General features: G+C 42.2%; 1 protein-coding gene across 1 annotated transcript; it reads right to left on the bottom strand.

The window, feature by feature from the left end:
* Positions 1 to 4,255: 4,255 nt before the first annotated feature.
* Positions 4,256 to 18,419, bottom strand: mylipa (myosin regulatory light chain interacting protein a). The gene is made up of 7 exons (XM_085147592.1): positions 18,159 to 18,419; positions 16,801 to 16,991; positions 8,631 to 8,816; positions 7,388 to 7,585; positions 7,117 to 7,281; positions 5,919 to 6,342; positions 4,256 to 5,317 (listed from the first exon to the last, which is right to left on the bottom strand). The coding sequence occupies exons 1-7, from the start codon at positions 18,243 to 18,245 to the stop codon at positions 5,123 to 5,125; spliced, it is 1,446 nt and encodes a 481-aa protein (XP_085003718.1). The 5' UTR covers positions 18,246 to 18,419; the 3' UTR covers positions 4,256 to 5,122.
* Between the last annotated feature and the right edge of the window lie 382 nt (positions 18,420 to 18,801).

Below are 18,801 nucleotides of genomic sequence, written 5' to 3'. Positions count from 1 at the left end.
GGTTACCAGCTGATGCTTCCATGTAGACATGCACTCCAAGGAACCAGATCTCCGGCACATTCAGAAGTAGTGTGTTTCCCCCGGCAGTGTGTCACTGGGCCAAGCAGATGTGAAGACCACATGGCAGAGGGAGGGTGAAGTTGGAGAGGAACTTTGATGTTCTTTTCCTGGCACGAGTTGAAATGACGAGAATTTAAAGATTCTATTTGTTTTCTATTTGACGAGCTAAGGTGATGAGGATGAAGGAGATTTTATTATTTTTGCTCCATCAGGGAAGATGCACAGCTCTGTAAAATTTGTCATGAACTGCTTTTCTCAGCAGGCTCTGTTTTTTGGTGTTGTTTTTTTTTACACACAAACAGAAGTTTAAGAAGAAGAACAAAGTTCAGAAAGTGCGTCATTCCCCAGAGACAATGGTTTGACACCCAGTCGAGTTCTTGTTAACCTGTGGTGTTTTTTTGCCCCTCTATATTCCCACAACCACAGTGTCCGTTAAGATGAATACCATATAACTGCTGGAGCGTGATTATGTGACTTGAGATGGTCTGCATCAAGGATTTCTCAGAATTGTTTCATTCTTTTTAAATTAAAAATGAAAATCAGAGGTACAGTGAGTCATAGTTTGTCTTTCCCATTGGGCACGTCCATTAAATACTGGCCAAGCAGCCAAGCTGTAAATGTCGAAGGTGTTTCCTGAGAAACGGTGCTTTATGGTACTCGTTTTCAGCCAGCAGAGATGCCAGGGTTAGAAAGGAAGCAAAGAGGAAGTGTAGTGTTTATGCCAATAAGTAGAGAGGAGGGGCAGCAGCACAAATTATCAGATAAGGATGTGTTACAATAAGCTGGTATTCTATCATTTATAATAAACCGCTCCTAGGAGTAAATCAATTCAGAAGAAATATGTATTACTGTCTGCAGGATGTCTGCGTTGTTTCACACGCGAAGCAACTTCCTGTTTCTGTGCATATTATGATTCATATCCACAACCTTAACTGTAGTTTTGCTTTGACATACTCTGAGTCCTGCTGCAGCTGTTCATAGGCCACCATCACAATATAAATGAGCTCCCTGTATAGTACAGTCAGACTAAAAAAACAGGCAACATCACTTACACATTATATCTCACTGACTTGCTCTTTGGTTCTAATGGTGAGCTTTTTAAAAACAACCAACTTTCATGTTTTAGAATGACAAACGTTTTGTAGCCCCTCAGCTCAGACACACGTGTTTTATTGAAACGTGACTGAGCAAAAATATGCAGCAGATTAGGCTCGTCCAAAAAGATTCCCAGTCTTCAATGAATAACTAAACTGTTTTCTTTCCATTCTTTCTTTTTTGATGGAAATTTCTCGACAAGCGATTCATGCACCTCTGTGTGGAATCAGAAATATTTTAGCTTAATGTGTGAAAGTTTCACCTTGCAAAGAGCTTATGACTCGAGGTATTGGCTGTTTTTTTCTGCAATTAATTTTTTAGCACAGTGTCAGGCTTACAAAGACTTGTGCACCTTGCCCCTGCTATTGCTAATAAACTCATCGGGTGCTTTTTTTCAACTGCTTTTTAACATAAATCAGCCAGTTACATTAGGCATGTAAACACGACTAAGATGAGCCACTCAAGTTCAAACAGATACTTGAGCAGAACACATATTGATGCTCAAACAGAGCATCAATATGTGGAAGAAAGGTGATGTAAGTGATGCTGAATGTGGCTGTTGGTGTGAGTGTTTTGGAAACTGCTGAGCCATCTCTGGGGTTTACAGAGAACTGACCGAAAAGGGGCAGCATGGCGGCGGCAAAGGTGCTAACCACCGTGGTTTGAATGTACTGATTCAACTCATCCTGTGTGGAGTTTGCATATTCTCCCCATGCACTCATCTTAACCATGATATGCAGAAGAGCAACTCTGAACACGCAACATATTGAATGTTGAAGCAAAAGGCCACACCTGGTGCCGCTCCCAACAGGTAAAAACAGGAGGCTGAGGCAACCAAAACTGGAACAACAGAAGACTGGAAAAACAATGCCTGTTCTTATGTTGATGATGTAATGCTGTATTCTCTCAGCACACTTTGAGCTCCTCATACCATCACCATCATCAAAAAACCACAGCCTGCCTGTGTATTGACCATGTCCATGCCCTTTATGACCACATAAAGTGCATGGACCATTTTCTTACGTCTGCTTCCATCTCAATACGGATCTCAAACACAGTAGAGTGCCTTGTTGAATCTATGCCACAAACAATTAAGAAAAAAGGGGGGTTTGACCTAGTGCTAGCAATGTGTACCTAATAAAATTGAGTGTTCAGTTTACTGCAATTAAACTGAACTGCTGTTTTTTTCAACTACAAATCTGTGGGTCAGAGTAAAGCATTACTGCTGCAGATGCTACATAACCAGTTTGTGGCACCATGTGCATGACTGAGAATGTGTGGCAAGGGAAAAAAAGAAGCTATTGATCTCAAGCATCCGTGTTTTGAAGCCTCACCCTACATGGAGGTTATTCAAGGCTCAGTGTATACAGTGACAGGTCACTGCTCAGTTTGAGACTAAAGGCTCATTTCTTTTTGGTTAAAGTTTAGTTGTGAGAATAATTTGTGAAGAATTTCTATCCAGGGAGGTGAACGCGCTTTTTGAAATGGTTGAAAGCAGTACTGTTTTTCCACATGTCTGGAGAGGATTTTTAATTTTGTTTTTACTCTCAGGTCGCGTTTCATTTGCTGGTACCCGTTTTGCTTTTAAACTGGCATTAAGACACAAATTCTGCACGGATCACTGAGTTGGAATCACCGCGCTCCTTCTCCCAGCTGTCATCATGTCCTTGGAGGTATTTTAATGGCAATGAAGAAGGGTGTGTGTGTGCGTGAAAGAGAGCACTGTTTTTATCGAGAAGGTCAGAGAAAGACAGAGGCGTTAGAGGAAAGAGGAAGGCTAATCAATATCTCCTCTACTTAAACTCTTACTCCCAGACTAATCGCAGTCCAGTGGTGACTGTCATTTCTAATTAGTGTAAAGCCTCTTGGCTTTATTCACCTCTCTCCCTGCCTTAACGTGGAAAATGATGGGTTGATCTTTCGCTGTACAATATACACGACAGGCTAAAGTATTCAGGAACACAGTCATGGTCCTGCAGTTCTTCAGTCATGACAGACATTAACTTTGGTTGGATTTAAAGGACATCCACATTGCTTTATTATGCAAAATATAAAATACAGTCAGACAATTTGATGACTGTATTTCTCTGAAAGTAGCTCCTGAGTTTTGGTTACTTCTTAGAGCATCTTCCAAAAAACTTATCACCTTACTTGACCTGGTTTGGAATTAGCACCAAACAAGGAGTGACAATAGGCTTCTACAGGGGGTTCGGCTCGCTTTTGGAACAAACCTCAAGTGGCCACTTGAGGAACTGGACCCGTGGGGTGTCATCACTTTAAGGACGAAAACACTGGGTGAATTTACCAGAAGGCAGAGGATCAAAGTAACAATGAACAAAGCTTCCTTGTGGTTTGTCTTATTATGCACATAGGAACATTTCAGGAAGTACCAGCCTTTAGATGGGGAAAACACAGAGCCTCCTGGTTTCTACAGCTTAGTTCCTTGTTCTTAATGTCAGTCAGCACATTACACAACAGGTATAGTTAAGCTTGGTCGACAGTCAAGTGTAAAAGCCAGAAACAGTGATGGTCGTGCCACAAATTTACAGACAATTCAGTTTTTTTTTTGGTTTTTTTTTAAAAACCAACTTTATTAATACTTTCTGTTAAAGCACAATATATAAAAAAAGGGTTTAATTCCAAGTCGTTTAACAGAGCATAGTGGCATTTGCTTCAGAAAACAGAAACAAATCGCTACTTGTACAATGTGAAAAATAAAAGTCCCTCTCCTTCAGTGACTGAGCTTAGCTGGGTCAGCATTGACAAAAAGATTCATCTTCCTAGCAGAAACTCTGGAAAGCTGGTATAATAATAATAATAATAATAATAATAATAATAATAATAATATTTGCTGCTACATTAAGGCCAAAGCCCAGGCATATTTGAGGAAACCTTCCTTGGTAAAGTGACAATGGTGTATATGCGTTTTTCCTCTTTTTAATATTCTTTGAAATTAAATAAAACTGAAAATGAAAAGCTTGGCAAGCAAGTATTGCACATACAGATGTCCCAGTACCCTAAAATACCGAAACTCACTAGCACATCCGAGAGAGGAAGTCTATAGGTGAGGTTTTCAGAGGAAGCAGCTGCTGTTCAACAAATGCCAATTCTGTTTGGATACAACCGTTCTGTGTCTGCCAAGAGTCACTTTAGTGTTTTTAATTTTATCTCTCTGTCCAGACGAGAGATAAACTCGTGAAGATTGAGCGGTCTATGAAAGAAATCAAGTGGAGTGTCAGTAAGATTCAGTTCTGATCACAACAAGACAAAGACTGGTAGTCTTACAGCAGTTTGTGCGATGCGTGCCAAATTCAGGAGCAGTATGCTGCAAAACCTCTAAATACCTCCTCATTGGCATTAAAAAAAAACAACAAAAAAACAAAAACAAAAGTACATTAAGAAAAAATAACTGCATTTCAAGCCATTACATAAAAGTTTTAAAATGTCAAAGCTTCAAAAATAATTAAAAAACAAAAACACCCTCAAGTAAATACCGTTTTTAGCCAGTCTAGGAGGGCTAGGAGCTACTCACAATGGAGCATTCAACCAAAATACAAGTTCAAAAGCATAATTGTGTATCAGGTCAACTGATGCAATAATTTAATTCACAATAAGAGCCTAATCTTAATAAAAATGATACTGTGGCAGGGCATAATGATATTGTAAAAATAAAATAAACAGACAAGATTTGGACAGAATGACACACAAAGAGCAACAAGGAAGAAAAAAAAAACAACTAATGGACCAGTGACAAACTGAACATCATCAAAAACAAAGAATCAGTGTAGTTTGAGTGCGCTGATCTTTAAATATGCTCAGGAGTTTCTATTTTTGGTCATTTCTGAAGTTCAGTCAGGGACAGAAAAAGGAAAAAAGCTGATGAAAAAGCAAATGTTCCTCCTTTTGTATGAAATCTGTCTGCTATAACTTCAGAGTGTTCACAGTGGAGTTCTTGGTGGTGCCGTCTTTATGTGTGGTAGAGCTTGTGTTCATACTCTGTGGTGGAGCAGGTGTGAGGAGAGGCCGTGTCTCTGTGGATGGGCGCGGGAATATTGCTGCGGTGCTGGTGGTTGTCCGTCAACGTCAGGTTCAGGAGGCTGGTGCAAGTGGGCAGATAGACGTGCTGCACGTGCTCCACCTCCGAGCGACACACGGGACACAACTGGGGGGGAATCGAGGAAGAAAAGCATTTAAAATACGTCTGTTTAAGAGGGGAAACAGGAAAACTGCCCCACTTTCACAAACACATAGGCCTCATGACTTTAATGTGCAACTTTGATCGTGCTGCAGTGAGGGCAACACAAACTTAACCACAAAACTAAACTGAACTGTGATTCTTTCCAAAGAAGTAAACTTTTCCTTTTGCCTGAAAGTTTCGGAGTGATTCACACATCTATTAGTTGGGTCACGTTTCCCCATTTGAATTAATAGAAGAGAGATTTCCCTGGCTGACATAATCCCTTCATAAGGGCACACTCACACACCATCTGCTTCTACAAGATGGGCCACATTTAGCTGATTAAGTGTGGGGGACAATCAGGTCAGCAGAGTGTAAAGCAAGGCTTTGGATGTTCTTTAAAGGACCATAAAAAAAAAAAAAAAAAAAAAAAAAAAAAGGATAAGAATCTGGAGCTAAAATAATTAAAAAAGGCTTTTGGCGAAACTGAAAACTCAACGTAGGAGGGGAAACTGTTTGATTTACAAGCAAAAGTCACTTTTAAGGAGTCATTTGTCAGCACATGTGACTGTGGAGAAATCCTCACCTGAAGCTGATTTGCGCAGGTCTGGCAGCACACCATATGGCCGCAGGGGCAGAATGCAGCATCTATCTCCTCCTCGCAGCAGAGCATGCACAGCAGAGCCTCTCTGAGCTTCTGCAGACGTTCCTGCAGGGCGCGGCTTTGCTGGCAGCTGCCACAGTCCAGCCCCTTGTCCTGCTCGCCGTCCCTGCTTGGGGAGCGTGAAGGGGAGTAGCGATCCCTGCTTTCAGAGCGGGAAATCAGGTCCACCACGCCAGAGTTGTAGAGCGCTCGCCGAGCGTGGTCGTACACTTCCTTGGCGGTACGTCGGATGTCAAAAACGTACTTTTTGCCCAGGTTGATGTTTTCGTTGAGGAAGAGTGAGGCGAGGTGGCCCTTGAAGTCTCTGCTGTACTGCATCATCACTGCATTGGTAACTGTGTCACACCTGAAAATAATTTAAAAAAAAAAAAGCATTAATACTACTGCCAACGAATTTGAGCTTTGATTTCAGTTTAAGATAATCAATACAAATTGTGACTTGCAACCATCCTGTTCCATTTACTACTAAAAGACAGTGAAATCTTGCTTTTAAGCAAGCAGGATGAAGATTTGTCTGCAGAGTTTTAAAAAACCAAAAAAAACCCCAAAAACTATCTTGTCAGCTAAAGGACAGGTCTGTCTTTGTATCATTGTGATTGAGAACAATTTCATAGCTCAGCCATTTAAACTGTCCCTGCTCACTGCAAAGAGAGTTTTGGGCGCGCACACACATACATCTATGGTCAAATATTTTCATCGTTATTAAAAGCCATCTTGCCCAGTCTACATTTCCACTTTCATATTTACTTAAGCAGGTCAGGCAGGGACACTTTATGCTCTCCTAAAGAGAACAAAACAAGTTTTCACAGAGCACATTTTAGGTTATGTTTTACTGCACCTCTCTAATTCACTAGTGTTAAGTGAAGGATGGTCCGCGATAAACAGACTGGTGAATGACTAACAACAAAGACCACACACAAAAACTTATTTCAATATTTAAACTAATCTGGGCTCACGACATTGTCTTGTGATTTCTAACATTTGAGATGCAATAACTTACAGTGATGTTTTAAAGCTTTGAACCACTTCTCTTAAATGCAGCCACATAGCTGCAGTACATAGGCTTTGTGTACTATATACGAGTCGCTGATCTGGGATTAAATATGGCTCTAACCCTCACCTGTAGAAAGCATGCGTCTCTGTGATGGCTCGGTACAGGCCGCTGGCTGCCCGGTTACTGATCAGCTTAAACAGAAGCACAACGCTGTCATTCGTGTCCTTGGTAACTGTCAGGTAGACACTTTTCCCCGACTGGGTGGCGATCTGGATGATTGGATAGCTTATCCTAAGATAAGTTAACAGGAAATTGTTAAATGCTGCCGCGTCCTGTATTATCAAACATGCATTTATATTAGAAACGAGGTTATTACTATAGATGTCGGTCATTGTACCTGTTGACCAAGCTGAAATCCTCCTTGCAAATAGCGATGCCTTCAGGACCAACTCCTATTGCCATCCTCTGACCGTCTGCGTCGCGAGCCCAGTGCCACTCCACGCCGTAATGCTCCAGAGCAGAGACCAGCTGCAGGGCCTGATACTCCACTGAGCCCTGACTCAGACCTTCTAGAGTTTTGTGTCTGGAAATGATACTGCAGGGGCAAAAAACAAACAAAAACATAAAAAAAAAAAAAAGGTTTTTAGTAAGTTGCAGAAAAGCACAAGAGTATATGTATTACCATACTGAGAGCTATAAAGTATATAGAGAGACATCAAATGTACGTGTCTGCATAAATAACAGACTGAGTGTAGGTGTAGCTATGAACAATGTTGGCTCAATATAACGCACAAAGTTCAGTGTAGTAGGATTGGCAGAACCTGCTTGATAAGTATACATTTTTTCTTTACAAGCAACGACCGGGGCCATTTGCACAACATGTGGGAAGAGAAGGGGAAGCTGTGTTTACACTTTCCCATCTACGCGTCACATTTCGTAACAGAACGCGATCCATGTTCTCAGACGTTAAAAAAACTCAGTAAAACCATCGTCCTTGTTATATTTAACGAGAAAGTGTTAGGGATGTACAGTGGGAGGTTCTGTTAGTGAAACCCTGCGAGCACATGCTATCTGATCTCCTGTCAGCTTCTGTTTGCTGATCAGTGTGTGCATTAGCTCACAGCATACACCAACCATGTGGCTGTGCGTGATGTGTTCTTATCTGAGTCTTTAAGTCTTTCACTTGGAGGAAAAAAAAAACAAAAAAAAACTGCTGCAATGTAGGGGAAAAGTTCAGTCTAGTTTAAAAGACAGTTCTGTTTAACTGTACTGCTGCCTTTTTGCTTAAGACAGCATTTTAATTTCTTAAATTATTTTAATATTGATGACCATTAGCTGCCACATTATGCCATCTTTGGCTCGTTGCCATGCTCCATTATTTACTTTTCATCATGCCTCCTCGGCTGGACTCCTACCCCCCTCAAAAATAGCGCGGTGGCTTCAGAGACTTTCCAGTGGTACAGAGTGTCTTAGCAAGCATGTTTGTGGGCTATAAAAACTACAGTCGTCTCATAAACTAAGAAAACTTCACTAGAGGTAATGTTAGGTTGCAGCATAATTTATAACTTAGTACATCTTTCTTGTGCAAATGTCCCATATTCACAAAGACATTTTATTTTCATGTTTGGTAAGTCCTGTACCTGTTGATGGTGGCGGGGCTGGGCTCTTCTCCACACAGCTCTGAATACCAGTACTGGGCTGTGTTTTGGTTGTAGTCGCCAAACTCTGCCTGTGCCAGGAGTGCACTCAGCTCCTCGGCTTGTTCCGAGCCCATACGCAGGTGACCGTTATGGAGGTCCTCCTTCACGTGCGTAAAGAAAATGTGTCTACAGGGCAGAAAAAGAGAGAAATAAGATTTTTTTCCACACTAAACTCAGCACTAGTGGAGATTTTATTTTATTTATTAAATACACTTTACCTAAATAACCAGTGGCTTTAAAAAATAAACAGAGGGATTAATTTATTACTTTTGACATAGTCATGCAGAACCAACTTCCATGTGTTATACTCAAGTCACCCAGACATATGTCAGAGCAGGTGGTCATTGCAAAGCTTAAATCCCATCACAGACTGCAACTGTTTGTGTGTGTAGCAGAAGGGAAAACCACTTGGCTCGTATTCAGCGGTTACAACCACTCTCTCCGTTTCTACAACTTCCTCAAAAACATACACCACTAACTTCCTTTAAGTGTAATTTCACTGGAAACCCTAAAAGTAGAAGAAGTTGAGAAACAAAGTTAAAGATGCAAACAGCAGCTCTCTAATGTCATGCGCATTTAGACTTTGCAGCTCGATGGGAAACTGAACGTGCACTGCTTGGGGCTCGATTACGTGACTGCCGGCCAGGCTCTGTATGTAATCCATGTCCATCTCTTGGGATTCTTGCCAAAAATGTGATATAGCCATTTAAACCCTAATTACGTCATTACTCATGCTTGTGCTTAAAAACAAACCATTTCTGCTCCGAAATGTGGAAGCTTTACAGTGGGCAAATACAAGAACTGTTATTGTTTTGAGTTAATGTTTTAAGAGGGAACACACAGTTCTGGCGTGGTCAAGGAAAATAGCTCCATACTCCAAAAACACAAGTCTTGACATGTCTTGCTATTGTTTTGACCAAAAGATGTAAGGACTTTTCTTCCTTCTAGCAGCAGGAGACAATACGTCAACAGGAACACCCTAAGTGACTCAGTTGTTACATCATGAAAAAACTGAACGCAAGTAACCCAAACGATTCTTCCTCGATTCGACCTATAACAAAGTAACTGTCTATAAACCTGCTCTGCAGCTTCCACCGGACAAACATCCCGATTGTCATCTTTAGTCCTCCTCTACAAATAAAACTTAAAATGCACTTTTCTCTCCTCTCAGCATTTTTTTGGGAGCTCCATATTACTGATGTAGACTTAAAGCATATTGTGCCTCAAATTGCTCGCTATTTCGACTAAAGCAAAACCTCCCTTGGGCCAAAGTTCCCTTTGAAGCATGATGCCAAGAGAGACATTTTCATTTGTGCAAATCAGGTCATACCGTGACTTCGGGATATTTGAGAAGCTTTACAAGGACATTTATGAGTCGAGTGGAGAAGAAGCACTCACCACACTGTTCATTATGTGTGTACAAAGCCTTTGTTTTGATTATGTGGAAAACGCATCTACTTGAGAACCCCTATGGGAACTACAGAAGACATGGATGTGGCGTTTCCTCTGTCATCTCAGGGGAGCAGGAGGAGCCCACACAGAATATGCACACGCAGTGCATCAGCTTTGCAATGCAAAAAACAGACACCTCCTCCAACACACATTCGCAGTGCTTCCAGCAGCAAAAAGCAGCTGTAGGGCACACAAACAGTCGAGTCTACACCATCCCAGATAAAGCCAGACTGTAACAACGAAACCCCGCAGCTGACTAGCCTCAGGCATAACAAACACTGCTTTGATATGGTGTTAAACATCCCATTCCCTCCAGCACGCGCACACACAAACACTGCAATCTATTGTGTCAAGCCCAGCAGGCGTCATGTGACGGCGAGCTGCTCGTTAGCTACCTGCCTGACGCAAACAATAGGACCGACTTGACGGAGAGGTTACTACAGGTTGCCGTAAAGGGTTACCATAGGGCAAGCCGCAGAGGTTACTCTAGTTTAAGTGGGGACTGCCAAGATGTACATTGCTGCCAAGAGTGGCAATTAAAATTTCGAAAGTGCCCTTCAGCACGAGTGCGGACCTGTTGGCTATCGCAGCGTTGATAAGATAAGACAAGACAAAGAGGAGACGTACCCAAAACTTTTACCTCAACATTGCTCGACTTGTGTCAGTGTGCCATGAGATGCACTCTTGGGCCCTTCCCTTTGGCTGCAGGGTAAGACACCAAACTTGTGTTATTCCACTGTTGTGGGCAGCCAGATATGTGTAAACAGGTGTGCGTGCTTTGCTGAGCTCAGGCTAAAATAACTATTAGGAAGAAAAATCTTGAAGAAGAGGTAACTAGAGATCACCGCTAGTCGTTCCTGTCTGACGAGCCTGAGGCAGAGGTAACAAATATGCACTCCACTGAACACCACAAAAACAACTCTGCACACAACTGCTTCATGTGCACGCGTCCTGCTGTTGTGCTTTTAAACACTGGATTTGAACAGCAACACCACACAGTCACAAATTTAACCTGGTAAAAGCAAGTTTTATCACTTTTGCCCCAGTTAGTTACAAGGCAAGGACTTCCTGACCTCTTTGTTAAATAAAGAGCTTTTCAGACAGCTGTGCTAGGATCAGGCAGTCTCAGCACCTGTCAAGGTCCTTCCTATTAGACAAGCAAGAGCCCATAAATTCACAATATAACCCAACATGGGAGTTGAGCTTGATTTGCTGATGTGGTCTTGATCCAATTCAGGCAGACTTCCTTAAATTTACTGTGCAGCTTCCTTTTGGAAACACTGAGAAAGAAAGGAAGGATTTGTGACTCAGTATGTCTGGACGCATAAAAATAAAATGGTGTTAAGTCTTTTACAAATCCTTCAGGGTTACACGCCTTTTATAACGGCAACAAAAGACAACAGAAATGGACAAATAAACCCCCCTCAGGCCCAAGCAAATTGGTTTCCAAGCAGATGATAAAGAATCTAGTCACTGTGACCCCCCTTTGAGTGACCGGAGAGCCATTTATCAGCAGCTAGACAGCTCTGAGTCACCCTGTCAAGGAGCAATGCATGATACTATCCGGATACGTTTGCACATGCATCATTACTGAAGAAAGTACTTCTAGAGCTGCAGCCATCATCTCAGCATTTGTTTTGTTCTCTAGGCTGATCCCAACTAGTGTGCACACATGCAGACTGAATGCCAGGAAATGTGCACAAAGTCTCGTGGTCTACTTCTACTGTATTATTTTGTATACACCCCGTTGCTTTGTCTTTTAGTGGAGAAAACCCATAAACAAAGGCTTAAAAGGGTTACTCGTCAGTGCCAAGAGAGCACAGGTGAAATGAAATCTCCTGAAAACAGCGCTTGTGGATGTTGTGGAGATCGTCGTGTGAAGGGCTGTGCAAGAGTTTGAATACTTGATTGCCTAACTGGAATAATTCAATTGAAGCAGGCCTGGGCCCTGAGAACGAATATTTCAAAATAGGTCACCGGCCAAAGAGCGGAGCTAAGAGGGATGAAGATAAATTTTTCAGCTGATTTATTCTGCTCCGTCTTTGAACCATTTGAAAACGCTGAAATATCCCTAAAGGAATTGTTTTTTCCCCCCCTCCAGCAACTCAATGAGAACCTTTAATTATTATTTTTTTCTAAATACATTTGCTCTGAAGAAGAAAACAGAACTTTTCAAAGTCAACTCAACTTTCCAGTATGTTCCACCCATCTATAAAAACCATTTCATCTTTTTTTTTGTGCCGTAACCAACCAAGCTGAATGTCAACCAGTTCATTTCACAGGAGAACAAAACATCCCCGCAAACTGAAACCTAACACCTCCGCCTGCACTTCTTTCAGCCAATCACTACTAGAGTTTCCGACCTCATCGGTTGGACTCTCAACAATGCGGTTTGTAAGTTAGTCAAATAACACCCTGCCAGAAGCAATGTGTCGTGAGGTTACTAGCAGTCAGTGAACTATAGTTACCTCTGCTCATCCTCTCTGAAGCTGTGGGCGGTTTGATCGCATAGTTTGATGCGCAGTTGCGCAGCATTAATGCCAAGCGCTAAATAAAACTTGCTTTTGAACTGACAAGTTTGACTGAAAGCCGACACTGTATTAAAACAAAGCCGCTGCTTGTCTGCCACACTTCTTGGGTTTCAAGCAACTGGCTGGTAAAATATGGCCATTACTGCTCAGCATCAAGTTCAGGCGCCATAAAAATATAAAAACTGTCATGTTGTGGCTTCAAAAGAACCACGGCAAGGTTACTCAAGTGCACAACAAACAGACGGTAAGAAATTTATACAGAAGCTGGAGGAGAAGAATTACTGATTGTAAAGCTTGCAGATAAAACAACACTCGAAGACCCACAGGCATCATATGTGATCTTTGGCTTAATCGTCTGTGTAGCATGTCACAACGACCTGAAAATGATAATCAAGTGTGACCTGCATAAATTGTTTTTGTAGAACATTCACTCTAAGAGGCCGTGTATGAACTTTGTCAAACACGGCTCGTTCTTCATAGTCCTTATCTGCAATTGTGTGTTATAGAAACAAAACTGATCTGCTGAGAATACAAAAAAAATGCAGTCAAGTTGAGCTTTTTCTTCACACACACAGCCCAGCAATGGCTCGACTCTGACTATGTACGTGTAGGCCCACAGGTTTTAAAAAAAACAACAACAAAAAACTACCCCACCATGCACAGGAGTATAAAGTATAAAAGTCTGTGACAAAAATTCCAATTTGATTTTATCTACAGCCGCCGTGGGTAGACAATATTCAGGATTATGCAAGAAAGATGGTGCACGGTAAGAGAAATGACAAGCAGTGAAGAGTCTTTAAAGTTAAAGCCAAATATTTTTAGTCTACAATCGTTTCCAGTCCTGTGATTCATCACAGAGGAGACCGTTTAGGGAAAACTGTTTAGGGTTTGTCTGTGTCTTTTCTACTTGTGTCACCATCATGAACAACAGTGATTCAAATAAACATTTTATTCAAAAGCCATAATCAATTAAAATAATTCTCCTTTAAATAAAACTCACTTGGAGTTTGATTTGGATTGATGTTAAACAAAGAGGAGGCACATGGGTTAACAACCAGGACCTCTGATACAGCCTGTGCTAATAGCTGTGCCTTCTGGGGCCATCCAGTTTTTTTTTTTTTTACTGCCTGACCAGAATGCTAAACAGGAGTGCTAATGAAGGGGAAAACATTCACATATTTAAACTATAAACGCCCTTTAGCAAGTAGCGTTTAATGATGCAGATAATAGAGGCGGTTGTTGAGGCCCTTCTGTCAGCATCCTTTAACCAATAAAAGCAGCATTATTCCAGTAACAGGTCAGTTGATGCTGGATGTTTTATAGAACTTATGGAACGAAGAACTTTTACGAACAGAAGGAAAAATACATAAATAAAAACAAACAAGCTGATAGAGAGATGGAAAGAAGCCACCCCAAGTCAATTTTATGCACAGTAGCATAAACTGTTCTAGGCAAGCTTTATTAAACAAGTCTGCAAAAGAAAAGCAAACAGATCAAAAAGTAAATGAGGTTTTAGAAGCATGATCTGGGACACTTATCGCAGATGCAAGCTAAATTTAAGCCCCGCAATACAGCCACACTGCATACCCTCTTAAATACTATGAATTCGGGTTTAGAGTCTGAATGTCACGTTTATCTACCAAAGATTAAAATGAATTGACAGAATGTGCCCAAACAGTCTGCTGCATCTGAGCATTAAGACTTCTTCTAATGCTCACATGCAGGGTTAACACTTGTGACCTGCTAGGCTTAAAGCAGCAGCAAAGTGCGCAGCAGCTTATATAAGCAGCTCTGCAGGTTCATCAGGTTATGTAAGGGCTATAAAGGCCCATAAGGGGACAGTGACAGTGGCAAGGCTATCCTCCAAGCTCTGCATGGAATATTTACTCAAGCTCGCACACACTTGCTACTTATTGCTCAACTGAACACAAGAGGGGGAAAAAAAGCAGCAGAAGATACTCAGATGGGTACACAAATGCCCTCAAAATAATTATTGGATGTTCTGCTGCAGTGGAAAGGGCCTGTAGGTGTGTGACTAACAAAAATGTTTTAAAAAGTGGACTGTAGAAGATGGCTTTGTGTCATGAGGCGTGTCATGACAGTATGTGTGCATTCAGAGCAACTTTCAGGAAGTCGTGTAGCTTAACTAGGTCAAAGGTGACATAACAAGAAAAGGGAAGCTAGTCTGTCTTCTAAGCACCATTTGCTTAAATTTTGCATTTATTTTCTACAAAAGCAAAAGAACAAAAAAAACCCTCCAAAACCCATCTTTCAGGAAAACGATACATGACATTAATCATCCGTGCATTGTAGCTACACAATAAGCTAAAACTGGTCCTGTTGCCTTTCTTTACAAGTACAAAAAACAAATCAATTGGTGTAGAAGGTCCTTACATGCCACTCTTTTGTAGACTGTTCACTGACAAAGATGACGTTAAATGCACCCACACGAGATAAAAATCTGCTATCAAGAAAAAAAAAAAAATGATGCGAGTCTTTCATAGAAATTCCACCACTCTAAATGCACTGAAAGGATTTTCTGAGCCACGTGTGATTGTCCTCAAAATGCTGCTGCTGTAACATCAACAGCTTGGCCTTCTCTCTAAAAACTGATGCCAGTGTTTGCACGCTCACCCCTCATATTATATCACATCTGAGCAGACGGATGGCATGAAGGCTGAGCCAAAATTAAACACCTAACCTCACAGCGTGGTGAAGTGTGACATGTGCGAGTATTTATTAGCAGCGACCCGCCTGACCTTACCTGCAATTTAAAATCTTTATCTCACTTCTTTTCACCACCCCCCCCTTTCCCTCCCCCAAGTCTTGACCAAACACCAGCCATCTGCTGATAACTCCTGCTAATCTACTGAAGGTCAGCGCACAGGCAGCCAAGTGTCCTCCGTGCCCTTAGCCCCCCTGACTGTCCTTTCACTTTCTTCTTCAAAAGGTTGCCAAATATGGGCTACAGTGGAGTGGAATAGGAAGATGGAGGAAGAAGAGCCAGAAAGAGAGGGAGTGGGCACAGTTTAATCGCCCAACTGCAGCACATGAAGAAACAGTAGAAATCCCCTCTTTTGACATTTGATAGAGCACAGTGAAGGAAGAAGGAAGAGAGAGTCAGAGCAGTAGGTAAACTGGAGAACAACAGGGACAGTTTAGCTTAATAAATAGTTCTAGTGGAATGCTGCAGTTCAAGTGCTTCCTTGATTCATATCCATGGTATCAAACACTCATCACATCGCCCGGGGTGAACATAACATCGACTCCATCAAAACAAGTTTTTGGGACTCGTTTCAAAGGCTGAAAATTCACTTTCCATTTTTAACTTCACAGTCTGTGGGCAGGGGACTACCGAGTCAGACAAGCCTGGGATTGTTACTTGTTTTTTTAAACTAGTCTACCAGAGAAGGGCACATGTTAAAACTACATGTCAACTCACTGTAGCAGCAGTTTTTCTTGCCATCGCCTAATGACCAATAAAGCACAGAAAGTGAACAAGAGTTATCCAGAACTTCAGCTGCAACTGTTATTCTAATTGACGGCATATTCTCGCAAGGGTAAGCACCCCTTACACAAGCTTTTCCCCAAACTGCATCTGCAGAAAAAGCAGAAAACGGGAGGGCTTTTGTTCACACGAAAAACGGCCACGGCCAATTGAAACAAAAAGATATTTCGAGTTGAATGGGAGCAGTGACGAGAGGTCCTGGCTGTCACACAGAGGGTCCCTGGGGGTAGGCTCAGAGCAGCACACAGCACCAGAGCTGCTGGATCATATTTCCTGCCTAGCGCTTCACCATAATGACCTATAGTAACCCCGGAAGGACTGGGGAAGAGGTTACTATAGGGCATTTTCGCTTTGTTTGAAACAGTGATCAGATTATGCTCTGGGAACTTGCCAATGGTGGCTTTGTTTTGTTTCCCTAAACACGTGATCCTCATTAAAGTCATGTAAATGAAGAAGAAAATTGATGTCATTTCTTCGACCTGTTTTAGAGGAGATGACGAACACATTTACACACTCAAAACAATAAGAGGAAGTAGTTCAGAGTTATAGCTGTTCTAAGGCCTATGAGCAAATTTCCTTGCACACGGCGTCTTTACAGCGTGCAAGCTTTCAAAAGTACCTCGTCTGCTCCTGCAAAATCAGATGGGGCTCCACGAAGAACTTGACCCGCAACCTGAGCCGACAGGGTGTCAAATTATCCATCTGCTGGCTGATGCGGTTCCTCAGATTCAGCCACAGGTTTTCTCCTTTGCTGCCTGTGAACTGCAGCCCAAAGTAGTCTACTTCGATTATGCCCAACTTTCTGCAAACCTGAAGAAAGACAAAACAAGCGGGGGTCACACACACACACAAAAAAAAACACATACACAAGAAGTGAGGCGTGAAGCTTTTCACCACAGGACAGTGACAGATGGTGAAGAGCTCCTTTAAAGAGGCAATCGATAACTTTTGTCATGTGGAAAGTGACGAGAAACAACTGAGTAAAGTCCCACTGGACTTTTTAAAAATTTTTTACAAGGAAATTCACCAGTACTGCTGTTACTGCAGATACGCTGACACACAAACCCCCATCAATATTCTGAAGCTCACGAAGTGAACTTGGAGCCCCTCCCGGGGTACAGGGGCTCATCAAGCCCGCAATCCCACGCTCCTCCGGCGGCAGCAACCATGGGTTTATTACATAACTGCTGCTGAAAGTCTGCACAGGGAGCCAGGAGGCTGAGATAAAACTCGTTCTGTGCATATTAAATAGATTAACATCATAATGAGGAGGGGAAATGGCAATCAAAGGAAATAACAGTTACTACTGTGTCCATGTTGAGTTGGGGGTGGTGGTGGGTAGAGATGTGAAAAGCTAAGTTTCATCTTGAGAGGCGGCAGGATGACCTGGAGTAACCTGCACAAAGCCATCTGCCTCTGACTAAGCGAAGGAGCCTGAAGTGGCAGTCGGCAGCTTCCCAGCAACCTAACAAAACTTTTCTCTACGCGTTTCAGCTCCGTGTGTTTTTGACAGAAGTGACACTTTAGAGGGTTTGTATTATTATAAATAAAAAAAAAAGAATAACGAAAAAGAAGAAGAGAAGAAAAGGACGCGAAAGAAGAAAGAGTTGACCCTTTTTTCTGCACTTGGCGCTCAGAACATTGTTTCCTCAGTCCTAGTTTGCTACAAGCAACAAAGCAGGTAACAGTTTTGTTGTAGCATAAAGCTGAAGCTCAATGAAGCTGGGGCGAATTAATTAATTCAAGAAATAAAAACAAATAAAATCTTCTAATCGTGCAGAAACTTGGCTATTCAGTCTTATTCACCACATATAGTCGACTCATAAATGAGCGCGACACATTAGAGGTGAAGTTGACTGAAACATAAGAAAATATTTTTCGGACGACCCGAGCCGTGCTGCCTTACCGACGGACATACGGCGACGTTATTTTCACATTAAGACACAAAGAAGAATAAAACGTGCTGTCCGTCTTTACCTTGTTGAGGCAATCTTCACCGTTCGCCTTCGCATCAACTTCCACTTCCATCACCACCGAATCCGGACGAGTAACGTGGCAGAGCATTTTGGCTGTTTTGTTTCTGAAAATCTTTGGTGTGCCACTCTTTAAAACACTCTACCAACTCTCGAGCCTTCGCTTAAAAAAAACCACAACCCCTCTACATCAAGCAGTCATTACTTTCTTAGCCCTTTCACTCCGTTTGGTGTCCGCAGCCACCAGCTGTAGGGTATATCAATGAAACGCCGCGCACAGCACCGCCTATTTGACATCCTGAGCCAATGAGAAGTGGCGTATCATCCGCACACCGCTCGGGCTCGAGCTCGCCTCTCGTGCCTTGAACTGTGAGGAGTCCACTGCGCCCTCACTTGGCTCGCCTGTTGCATGCACCTGAACTCACCTTGTCCTCGTGGCTGTGATGTTTCAGCGAGCTCGCGCGGATCTCGGGGTGAGTTTAATGGCTTGTGTACCGTCTACCCTTCGTTTCGTGTGAATAATGTATGTGGAAGCAGTCCAGAAATAACTCCCATAACTGGAGCGCATTCAGCTTCGCTGGCTTGCTGTTTTCCATCCAAAGCCTTTTGTGATTTTTTTTTTTATACATTAGCAACTTCAACTTTTC

The sequence above is a fragment of the Neolamprologus multifasciatus genome, chromosome 22 (assembly GCF_963576455.1).
Source record: "Neolamprologus multifasciatus chromosome 22, fNeoMul1.2, whole genome shotgun sequence".
Lineage (NCBI taxonomy): Eukaryota > Metazoa > Chordata > Actinopteri > Cichliformes > Cichlidae > Neolamprologus > Neolamprologus multifasciatus.
The sequence above is the reverse complement of the archived record's forward strand: the minus strand, read 5'-3'. Positions and strand labels throughout refer to the sequence as shown.